Raw genomic sequence first — 12,222 nt, 5'->3', positions numbered from 1 at the left:
CACTTATATCAGTGGTACCCCATACCACTGATGGACAGTATTATTAATTCTCTAAAGACAAATAATTCTGTCCTTTATCAAAGGACTTTGCTCTGCTTATCAAGGTCTAATTCTAAAAAGCGCTGAATAATTTAAAGTTCTTTAGCATATTAAGAATTAAAAATAAAAGAAAAAGGAAGAAAGATGCTTACCAGACTATCTAGTCCTCCTCCCAAGAGATCCACTGCTCCCACCTGCATGGAGGATACCTGTGGCACGTTGACTGGGGGACCAAGGTCAAGGTTTAAAAGGTCCCCCAGAAGGTCACCTTGAGAGGGGATAACCTGAGGCTGTTCCAAGTTGGTGGCAGTGGTGGTGCCAACAGGGCTGTCACCTGCATCAGTGCTGTAGTCATACACACACAAAGAGGGGAAAGGAGAAAAGTCATTTTCACCCAGAACATAATTACAAGGCAACAAGTGAATGTCAGATATGTAAAACACTGGAGAGAAAAAACCTCTTATTTTATAATCATTTGTTGATGTACATGAAGGGACGATAGCAATTCTTATTTTTATCAAAATATAGTTGCTAAAATGAAAATAAATGTATGCTATATAACCTCATTAGTTGGTCAATTTTAATTGAGCACCTACTCTATGAGAGAGCACCATAATGAGAACTCTGGGGAAATATTAATATACATACATATATATATATGTATATATATATTTTGTCTTCAAGAAACTTATGCTCTAAACAAAAAAAAAATCAGCATTCACAAAATGACTAAAAAGCACATTCACTGTGCAACAGCTGAAATCAGCATTGTGTGAATGTCTGCATATTTACAGGATATAGATGAGAAACAAACAAAACCAGGTGGGACTGATTTTAAAGGCATTTGAGAATGGTTGTGTGACTGACTAGACTTTGAAGAAGAATGGCATAGTTATGAGAAACTATTGATCAGAGACCCTCTGAAAAGGAAGGGATGGTTTATGCAAAAGCACAGTAATGAACGATTTGACTAGATTGGTGAAAAACTTACACTGGCAGGAGCAGGGATTGGAATTGTTAATATTTAGGGGAAGAGAAGATAAGAAAAAAATAATTTTGAAAACTAGTCTGGAGAGTCAATTTTTTATATGACAGGCAATGCAAAATCACTTTTATTTGTTGAAGAAAGAACTAAACATAACATTAGAAAAACATTATTCTAGCAGCTGTGTGCATAATGAACTAAAGTTGGGAGAATGGACATGAAGATCAGCTAACAGTAATCCAAACTGCTACTGCCACTACACTGTAAAAATAAAAAAGAAGTGGTGAGTTCCAAGATATTAAAAGGGCAGCACGGAGGGAAACAATCTTTTCAATAAATGGTGCTGAGTCAACTGGATAGCTGTGTTGGAAAAATTGAGCCTGGACTCTGAAACCTCACAACATAAATAAAAATTAAAGAGATAAATCCGACATAAACGTGAACCTGAAAATCTAGGAGAGTATCTTGATGACCTTGGAATAGATTAAAGTTTCTATAAAAAACAGTATTAAAAAAATACTGATGAACTGGACTTCATTAAAATTAAGAACACGTCTTCTTCAAATGAAAAAATTAAGAGAATGAGAAGGTATTCTCCACAGACAGGGAGAAAATATTTGCAATACACTTATTTGACAGAGGACTTAAGACAACTCATTAGAAATAAGAAAAAGATCAGGCACATCACAAAAGAGGATATACTAGCAGTCCATAAACATGAAGAGGTACTTCATCTTTACTCATCAGGAAAATGCAAATTAAAACTTCAACCAGCTACCACTACACACTCACCAGAATGGCCAAAATTTAAATGGCTGACAACACTAAGTGCTGCTGAGTACGTGAATCACCTAGAACTCTACAGTACAATCACTTGGGGAAACTGGCAGTGTCACCTACAGCTGAATATACATCTATGACTCAGCAATTCCACTCCTAGGTGTATACATGAGGGAAATGAGTATAAAAGTTTAACAAAAGACATACAAGAATATTCCTAACAGATTTATCCATAAGAGCTCCAAACTGGAAATAACTCCAAAAGTACATCAATAGGAAAAGTTAAATTGTGGCATATTCGAAAAATGAGATCCTATATACCAATAAATAGGAACACACAACTGATGACGCAACATAGATTAGTCTCACAGACATGCTGCATGATAGATGCCAGACACAGAAGAATAAATATTATAAGGTTCCATCTATATGATGTTCAAGACCAGGCAAAACTAACCTATAGTGATAGAAGTCAAAACAGTTGTTCTCTCTGGAGGGTGAGTATTGATAGCAAAGAGACATGAAGAAGTCTTCTAGGGTGCTGGAATTATCCTTTATGTGATCAGGGTGGTGGTTATATGAGTGTATACATATGTAAAAGTCTACTGAGCTGTACACTACAGATTAGTGCACTATTAACACTAAGATTATTATAAATAATTGTCGATTTAAAAAGTGGGGGGAAAATCCCACAAAGAAAATTCCAGGTTCAGTTGGGTTCACTATAAATTTTTCCAAAAAAGAAAAAAAAAAAGAAAAGCAAAACTAATCTTAGATAAATTTAAAAAAGAATAGAAAATGGCAACTGAAAAAATGTGAAAGTATTTCAGACTGCTTATTGAATATTAAGGAATAATTAAGAAAGTATTAAAATCTAACTTTATTAGGCTTGATAATATTTTGTTTTTGACAAGTCCTTATCTATTACAGTTACCATTTAAAGTATTTATGGGTGAAATGACATGAAGTCTGAGATTTAAAAGACTCTAGCTCCCCATCCCTCGTAAAAACTGTGGCAACAGATAAATGGTAAGAATGGCAAAATAGTGATAACTGTTGAAACTGAGTGATGAGTATATGAGAGTTTTTTATAATATTCTATCTTGCATGTTTTCTAATATTTATATTAAAGTTTTAAAAACGCATTTTAAAACTTTAAAAATTCCATTAATAAATAAATGTTGTCTTAAAAAAACCTAGGTAGGTTTGACAATACTTGGAAACAGGACAAAGAAGAATGAAGAATCAAACTCAGAGAATAAACAAAAACTAAGAAGCAAAAGACTAGTGATGTTCCTTATAATCATAGAGGAACTGGAGGGATAAAGGGAAAAATAATATGCTGTTTTCAATTCTGTTTAGTTTCAAGTAAGAAAAATAAGTAGAGAAGTCCAACAGACAGCTAAGGACAAGGGACTGACAGAGTTAGAGAAGTAGATTTGGGAAGAATTTCAAATACATATTTTAAGTGAAATCAGCAGAGTAACAAAGAATAAGACTAAGATCAAATGTTGGCTCAACTAGTTACTAGTTGTATGATCTTGGGCAAGTGGCAACTTTTCTGAGACAAGGTTTCACCATCAATAAAATTATAACCAAAGAAGTAAATAAAATAAAATTGTAACAATGTCACTAAAACACATGGTTCTATTTTAGGGAGGATCAAATAAAAACATGGTGTAAACTATAAAGGCTTGTAATAGATCAGTGGTACCTGTGTTTAGTAGATAAGTTCCCTAGGGGAATACATAGAGATGCACAGAAAAGAAGGTTCAGAATGAGCCTTGTGATATAACCAAGATTAGTGATCGGAGAAGAGAATGAACACAGAACTGCAAAGATTAAAGAGAGAAAAATAATCTAAAAAAGATAACTTAGGAGAAAAAGTGTCAAGAAAACCAAGATGTGAAGTATCCAAATGAGGACAGGAGTGGTGGTGCAATATAGCCAAAAATAAAGTCAAAAAGGGAAGCAATTTCATATACACCTGGCAAGAAATGTATGAAATCTTCATAAATGGTATATCTCTGCAATATGAACATCTATCATCTTATGATGTGTGCCATGTAGGAAATGTGAAAGAACACAGGGATTTATCAGTACCTCTAAATAGAAGGCAGAACAGGTAACAATGCATATTTTCCTTCACTATAATAGAAAGGGAAGAGTATTATAAGAAGACAAAATGAGGTGAAAAGTACATGATTCTATACATTCTACAAGTAAAAAAAATGGTAAACCGTTATTATGCATTCTTTCTAAATAGAGAACACAAAAAATTAGCATGAAATTGTTTCCCATTGTGAACTGCACAATTGTCATTAAAGCAATATCTTTAAAAGGTGAGATTTTTCTAAATTAGACAACTATTTACCATCTCACCCCTACAGAGCAGCTGACAAGTCTAAGTATAGAAAGCAATACAAAATGAAAAAGTACTTTTTAAATCACTTTCCCAAGTAATTTAAAAATATCTAGTGAAGTAAACAGTTTTAAATGCTCAGAAGAGGCAGAATAAGGTCTTACATACAGTGTTGCTGTATTTCACGTCAGAGGCATATCATTTAATCTTATGCTGCTGAAGAGAGCTAGGTAATGTCAGTACTATCACAGACATGCCATTCGAGGCAATATGTTATCCCTATTATTTCAAAAAAAGTTTTTATTTCTACATTTGTGTTTCCTTTAAAAACACAAAACAAGCATAAATGACCACATAAGGCAGGGATCCTCAACCCCTGAGCCACAGACAGAAATGGTTCATGGCCTGTTAGGAACCAGGCTGCACAGAAGGAGGTGGACAAGCAAAGCTTCATCTGTATTTGCAGCTACTCCCCAGCGCTAGCATCAACGCCTCGGCTCCACCTCAGATCACCAGGCATTAGATTCTCAAAGGAGCATTGGTCCCTGGTGTCAAAAAGGTTGGGAACCACCAACATAAGGAATTGTCAAGGTAACAAATTAAAGGCTATTAATAAGACCTTATGTAAGAGATTGTTTCTTCTTACATAGTTTAAATACTGGTTCTTTTCTTGTGTTCTAGAAAGAGTTGCTTTTGTTTCTTGATTTGTTTCACTTTTTCCCTCCCACTTGAGGGTCAAAAATTATCAGGATAAAAGCAATTTAAATGGCATATAAATATGGTTACAGTGGCAAGTTAAAACAGAAAATCCATATCTATTATCAAAACTTGCAGCACAGACTGGGAGGTGTACTTACAAGTTAAATGGTCCTATCTAGAGAATGTTAAATATTATAAGGCCTAATTCTTACGAAGCCACAGTCTCTTTCAAGTGAAAATTACAGCACCTGCCCTGAAACCAAAGATTCAACTCAACTAAAGGCTAATGAAAGATTACTAATTTTCTTGGGTGTTTCTTCCTTTCTGTTTATCTGTTTAAATAGAGCCTAAAACGCTGACTACACTAATTTGTAAATAATTCTTACCCTCTGGCTACTCATATACCACTTAAATGGCAATATATATTAGACAATGGTACAAGACACTCATCAATAGAAGTGCAATTACTCTAACCACTCTGGGGTCAAATTCTACTTAGATTTAAGATTTATTATGATTAATGAAGGAAATTCTGAAACGATTATAAGATACCCACTATAAGAGCTTATTAGAGTACTGCTCCTTCCAAATTAAAATTTTGAGATAGGTAAAAAGCCAAGAGTTCCATGTTACCTGAGAGCCTATTCATAATAAAATTTCTTACTGAGACAATCAATTTAATTTGGTAAAAAGAAAGAAGTAGAGGTCACTGAAAAACTATGTCTATATAGAACCTAGGCTGCTTTTATAAACACTCCTGCAAATACTATTTCATTAACAGCTTAACAGCATAAGAGAAGCAGTATCTGCTACCATTATCCATAAGCTTCAACCAAAGTTACAGTAAAGGATAAAAATAGCTAAATGTACAGGTAGGCTTTTTCCAAGTTTTCAACTTTGGGAAGATTTCTAGCCTCATCTTACTGGAGACTTAGGCAACTTTTGAACTTCATCAGTTTAGAAGATCTTCATCATAATTTTCTAAACCATAATCTTACCTACTCCCAGATTTGAACAGTGGGGCCTTTTACCTATTGTGTGTGGTTACTGATACTCAGATGGAGGCTGTAAGGGCAATATAATAGGTTTACAAAATGCATAGCAGGTTGTCTTCTATGTATAAAAGCATGAGGAAGACCAACTCTGCCTAAGCAAAGAGTTACTCCTCAATCAAATCTAGTTTCACCTGCTTACCTCCCATGATGTATTGGCAAGTGTTTGCGATGGATTCCATGACTTCCTTCCACAAAAGCATTGGGAGGCTTGTGGTACACAGAGGCCAAAGAACCAATGTGACAGATTAGCTCATCCAGCAGAGTTGGCTCAATAAGATCTGTCTCCTCAGATATCAGTGGCTTCTCAGACAAGACTACTTCTTTGGCTGTGACAGGGTCCGTTGAGAGAAGGCGCCAATAAATATAGCCTCGATCTCGAAGGTCAGGATTATCGGAATCCTAATGGCAAAGGCAGGAAGGTTTGAATGAAACTTTTCTTCATACAGAAACCCAAATGCTGAATTTATTATAGAGGCAATGTAGTGATTTATACAGAGTTGATGATTAAGACTCAATTTAGACTTAATATAGTTTTAATATAGTCATAATTTTATAATCTCTAATGTTTCAAAGAATTAAAAAAAATTGAGATGGGTTAATCCTAAAATTCAAATTCAAAGGGGAGTTGGGAAAAGTAAAATAAAGTTTAATCTAGTGAAAAGTAACTGCTTGAGATGGCTTTGGGACATAAAATTTTTTTAACTGCTATAAATATTAGCAAGATTATTCATAAAATATATCATATATATTTCACCCATACTTCCTTTCTTCATTTCTATGGAGACACTGGCTAGGCCCTGGAAATAGAGAGATAACAACCAACAGTGCCTGAATTTAACGAGCTCACAGAGTATTCATTATTATAATGAGATATTATTTTTTTTTTTTTTAAAAAAGCTGTTAAAGAGAGCACATAACTGCTTCCAAAAGAGGTGATACTTGAATTTAGTGGTCTTGTTTTTCTGTGGTAGTTTTAAAGTAATTTTTACATGTTCATGGCTAAAAAAAAATGATCATCAATGCCACATCATGATTTAGAAGTATATAAATATAAGTCTCCCCCAATCATCCAATCCTAGCCCACCTTAACTCCCAACCCCAAAATAGCCATGTTAACAGTGTGATATTTATCTTTCTCAACAGCTCCCATGCAAACACATATTTATTTTATACAAAACCAGTTTGACATTATATACACTGCTCCGCAAGTTGCTTTCTGTATTGCCACATACACCTGGTTTTCCTCTGTATATGCAACACTGCATATTATTTATTAGTGCCTCATTAAAGGACATTTTGATTGTTGCCTTTTTCTCCTTCCTCCTCTCCTCTATCCCTCTCTCCCTCCCCCTTCCATCCACCCATCCATCAATCCATCAATCAATTTATGTTTGTGATCATAATAAATATCCTGGTATCTACCTCTCAGAAAAAGTCTATATGGTGGCATTTATTTATGCACAAGTTGTTTCAATGGTATCATGTTATTAAAGGCAACGATCAGTCTGTTTCAATTTCTGATTTAAAACACACATACAAAAATATTTTCTTTAAACTAGGTCAGTTTGAGGGCTTCCATATGAGTTTATTAGTAAATAGATGAACTGATTCATGATTTAGCCACTTAAAGCATATATTCAGCTCAATACAGCAATGACCCTCATAGTTTTGACTACATAGTTTTAAATGGTTTTTCTTAGTCACATATCATTTAACTTGCACACCTAATGAATTGCTGGTTAAAAAAAAAAGAATACTGAGATAGTAGCAAGTTAACAGCATAAAAATGGTAAATTTTACCTCAAAATAATCTTTATCACATTCATAGGTTACATTATTCTAATAGGAATGCATATATGTATATATATTATGTAGCATATCAAAATGTTTACAGTATTTGAAAAGCCAAAGTTTAAAAAAGCAAACAGTGATAATATTCATTTTACATGACTGTTTGGTTTGGTTTGGTTTGGTTTGGTGGGGGGTAAATTGCTCCTGAAGAAGTGTTTATAAACAGTAGACTGAAACATCCTTGCTTTGATTTTCATTTGGAAACAAAGCATGAACATTATAAAACATAAACAAATTGATTTTTTTAAAAGAGTGGAATACAAGTTTCTTAAAATATCAGGTCAGAAAAGCAACACCCACCTCTGTTTTTGTTGATACATAAATTAAAAGTTCAATTTTAATCTATATATATATGGTCCCCAAAGCATGTCATTTAAAATTCATAGACCAGCTATGCTTTTTATTACACAATTAAAATGAACACTGCAAATCACAGAAGTGGAGAAATTTAGTTTGTCATTATAGATTAGTAATATTGTTAAAGGTATTAATATAAACTTTATATTATAGTTTAATTATATACTGGTCAAAATAAAATATCTTTTACTTCAAATTTCTCATATATCATGCACATATTTAACTAAATGGCCAAAAAAAATTCCTGTGGGGATTCTATTCAAAATTACATATTTCTATGAAAAAAGTTTGAGTCCCTCACACATTTAAAATACTGCAATAGGGCAAACTGCTCGAGATAGAATCACTGGATCAAAGGGTAGACACTGACTTAAGAATATAGTCCTATGAGAAATAAGTGTAAATTTTCCAAGACTGAAAGTCAAGAGTAGGCAAAGACTTCCACTGTTTGAACTCTGCTGTTCTGCGGGCCGACTCATTAGGCCAACTCTAAGCTGACCTTCATTGCCTCACTATCACATGAAGGCCACAATAAATCAAGCCAAGATTTGTGGTGGGGTGGTGGGGTATGATATTAATGTGCTACTTACTATATGTTTGGTGACTCGGAAAATTTGCTTTTGGACCTACTGTACTGCTAGCCCCATAGGCCCTTGTCAGATCTCAAGAAAATAGCTATTAAAAATTTGAGCTTCCAAAACAATTCTTAACAGTCAAGCTCTAAAACAGTAATTCTTAATTTGTAATGTGCATCAATATTTTATTAACACACCAGGAAAGCCATGAAACTGTAGATTTCAATGCCAAATCACAGAGTTTCTCATTCATTATGTCAGAAGTGGGGCCAAGGAATCTGTACTTTTAACAAGCAGCACAGGTGATTTTTATAATGGTGGTCTTAAGTTCACAGATAGAAAAACTAAGATAAAGACTTCTCTTTCATGTACAAAAAGCAATTACTACAGTCTGGACATTTCTGTGTATATTCTTTGCTAAGTACTCTAAAACTATCAAAGCAAAAAAGATAAATCTTTGAAAGGAAGCCACGATTCAAGGGTAGGTTTTCTTTCCCCCTAACTAATAATATTTCTAATTATACCACCATTTTATTTAAAACCAGAAGCACAAAGATTTCACATATATGTCACATGAATTCTCAGCAGAGATAAAGAATAGAATCAATTACTCCACTGTAGAGATAAGAGAAAAGCAGTATGAAAAAGGTATTTGCTCAGTTGTGTCTTGAATCAGTGGATGTAGCAGAAATGGAACCCCACTACCCAATTTGAATTAACACGATTCAGCAGATCACACTGTCCTCAACTTAAACTGATACTTACAGCCATAAATATTAGTTTCTCATTTCACAAACTAAAGAAAAAAATCCCAATATCCACTGGAAAAGATTTACATAAATGTGCTTATTCTTTTATGCAAACTACTCAGATCTCATCAACTGGACCAAAAAGTCTAGAGAAACTGCTTAATAATTATTTAAGCCAAATATGAAATCATCATCCATAATGATCTTAAAACTCCTAAGTTCATTTATACGTACTGGTTTATGCACAATAGTGCTTCAGGCACGGAAAGCAGGGAATAAGTATTCTCAAAGTCATTCTTAACCTTCAGACTAGAGAAGTCAGCATAGCACAGTGAATAAGGGCAAAGACTTTGGAGCCAGGTTACCTGGATTTCAGTCCTAGCTCTGCCCTCATACCAACTGGACCTCTCTGTCTCAGTTTCCTCATCTATAAAATGGAATAGTAGCAGTATCAAATCCTTATTGAGATTGAATTAACATGTAAAGTGCTTACTAGAATGTCTGGTACATAGTAACCACTATACAAATGATTGTTGTTATTAAGATTCTATACTAGTCCTTGTATACAAAGTCTAGTATCAGGACTGTCTGAACCTTTATTTATACCCTGCCCTGTTCTAGAAATTCAGCAAAGCTTACAAAATGCCTCTAAGGCTAGAGAGCATAAATTAGAAATAGAAACAGAAAAATGCATGCCCAATGACCTACACATTTCCTACAGAAGATCTTTAAAACTGATTCTAAGGTTTTGAACAACTGATATGAAAAAGAAATTTAGTCAGTTAAGCCATTCAGAGGGGCAGTTAATTACACAACAATGTATAGGAGAATCCAAAACTGTCCCATACCAACTGGGGCAGAAATTTGTTTAATAGAGCCTCTTAAAGAAGAAAACATATAATGAATAAACAATGACTTTGACAACAGATCCAACTAGGATAGTTTCTCAAGACAACCCTTATTATGGCTGACATCAGTATTACTGAGCACAAGCAAGTCTATAAGGGGTCAAATACAATGCAGTTTAGATACCCAGCTCTCTACTAATCTTCTAGCTTGATTCAGTGGTGAATTTTAACTATCTGTAAGAACAGAGAGTTCCTGTATTCTTTAAGCAATACTCCCTAAACACTTTACCTCAGGCAAATTTTGATAAATACTGGGAGGTAGTAAGACTGAGTTTGAACTCTGATAAAAATAAAAAATACAGCTCCTCCTTATGTTGCCTGTTAAATAAGGATAATAGCCATTAATAAGCCAATGGAGGCACAGTTGAGAACTTGTGAATACAATGAAACTTACCATGGACACTTGCCTGATTATAAGACTACCTCTATCTTTTTAAAGATGAGCAGAAAGGATGGAGCAAGGCAAAAATTCTCTTTAGAAAATTTTTAAAAATCCATCTTAATAGAGATACAGATGGGTGATCAAGGGTCTAGACTAGGAAGTCTAGAAAACTCAATTCAATACAGAAACTATTAAATAAACACAATATTACATAAACTGCCTTGATGTATAGAAATTACTTTGCTTCAGGCAAAAGAAGATGCTTAAAAGGGAAAATTTTAAAAATACTTCAAAGAGCTCTTACAAATAAACTTTAGAGGATATGAAATTAATAACAAGATAACAGCTCAAACTAGGCAAAGTACTGCAAAAGTTTAAAATTTTGATAATATACCACTATAATATGAAAAAAAATGGAAAACTGAGTATCTGAAGCCTGTTCCATGTGTAGATACACACCTTAACTCTTGACAGCCTGCTAAAGTCAACCTGTTTTCAAATTCGATTAAAAACATTACTAAATCATGATAGATTGGTGATCATTACACTTGTTACAGTAGGAAAATTAATTATTTTAGTTTCTGTGGATATAAAATGGTGACCTGATCGCTAAAGCATTTGCCACATTCCTAAAACCAGAACCCATCCTAAAAGAGGACCAAAAATATCAAATAATTAAGGGAGCAGCACAAGCATGTTAAAATTAGTTTAAAAAAAAAAAAAAAGCTACTACTCAAGAAGGCGGAACACGTGAGATCTTTCTCAAGGCATTTAACATCTCTACATGGCACTTTTATTTCAAAACTGATATTAAGTCACCCAGAAGGAGGTACTGTGAGACTCAATGTCATTTTAACACTGGTATGTCCTTTAACACAAGTCTAAATTCAATTTTCATAAATTATAAAAACTAGAGTCAGTGAATTCATTTAAAAGCCATACAATCAGCTAATTTAGTGGAATATGTATAAGAGATGCTGTTTTTATATTTTAACAGGATCTAAAGACTGAACCCTTCCAATTAAAACTTCCCCAAAGGAACTTTCTTGGGGAGTTTCATAATTTCCTACAATTTAAAACAAATCAATCCAAGCTTTTCCCAGATTTCTTACCTGTGTTGCCAAACTCAAGACCTGCTGTACCAGCTCCTGTGTTTCTGATGGTTTCTTGAGAAACAGCTTCACTATGGCAGTAAGCAGAGTGAGTTGCACCTAAGCAGATATAATTTAGTAAAAGATATTTGCATTATCCATACCATCATTTCCAAAGTGGCATTTCTCCAACTATGAATTACTATTACTATTTTGATTAAGAGACAAAGGTTAAAACTGATTCAATAGCAACAATAACAGTGAAAGGTTTTCATCAACTGAAAACTCACCAGCCTCCTATCTCCAAACTGCATTTCTGGCATCAAAAACAGCTTCTTTGTCTCTGGTCCAGAAAATCATTTGTATTTCTTATAATATATGCTAACACT

At 33.9% G+C, this 12,222-nt stretch overlaps 1 protein-coding gene across 3 annotated transcripts in view; it reads right to left on the bottom strand.

Moving 5' to 3' along the window:
- The window catches only part of AP2B1 (adaptor related protein complex 2 beta 1 subunit), a 103,935-nt gene that overhangs the window by 48,084 nt on the left and 43,629 nt on the right, over positions 1-12,222 (bottom strand). For all 3 annotated transcript variants that reach the window (XM_011379348.2, XM_011379351.2, XM_011379349.2), the window contains exons 12-14: positions 11,855-11,953; positions 6,060-6,319; positions 192-384 (exon numbers count right to left, since the gene is read on the bottom strand). In XM_011379348.2, the coding sequence (XP_011377650.1) occupies positions 192-384; positions 6,060-6,319; positions 11,855-11,953 (552 nt within the window). The remainder of the gene's footprint in view (positions 1-191; positions 385-6,059; positions 6,320-11,854; positions 11,954-12,222) is intronic.

The sequence above is a fragment of the Pteropus vampyrus genome, unplaced genomic scaffold, assembly GCF_000151845.1.
Source record: "Pteropus vampyrus isolate Shadow unplaced genomic scaffold, Pvam_2.0 Scaffold358, whole genome shotgun sequence".
In the NCBI taxonomy this organism is placed as follows: Eukaryota; Metazoa; Chordata; class Mammalia; order Chiroptera; family Pteropodidae; genus Pteropus; species Pteropus vampyrus.
The sequence above is the reverse complement of the archived record's forward strand: the minus strand, read 5'-3'. Positions and strand labels throughout refer to the sequence as shown.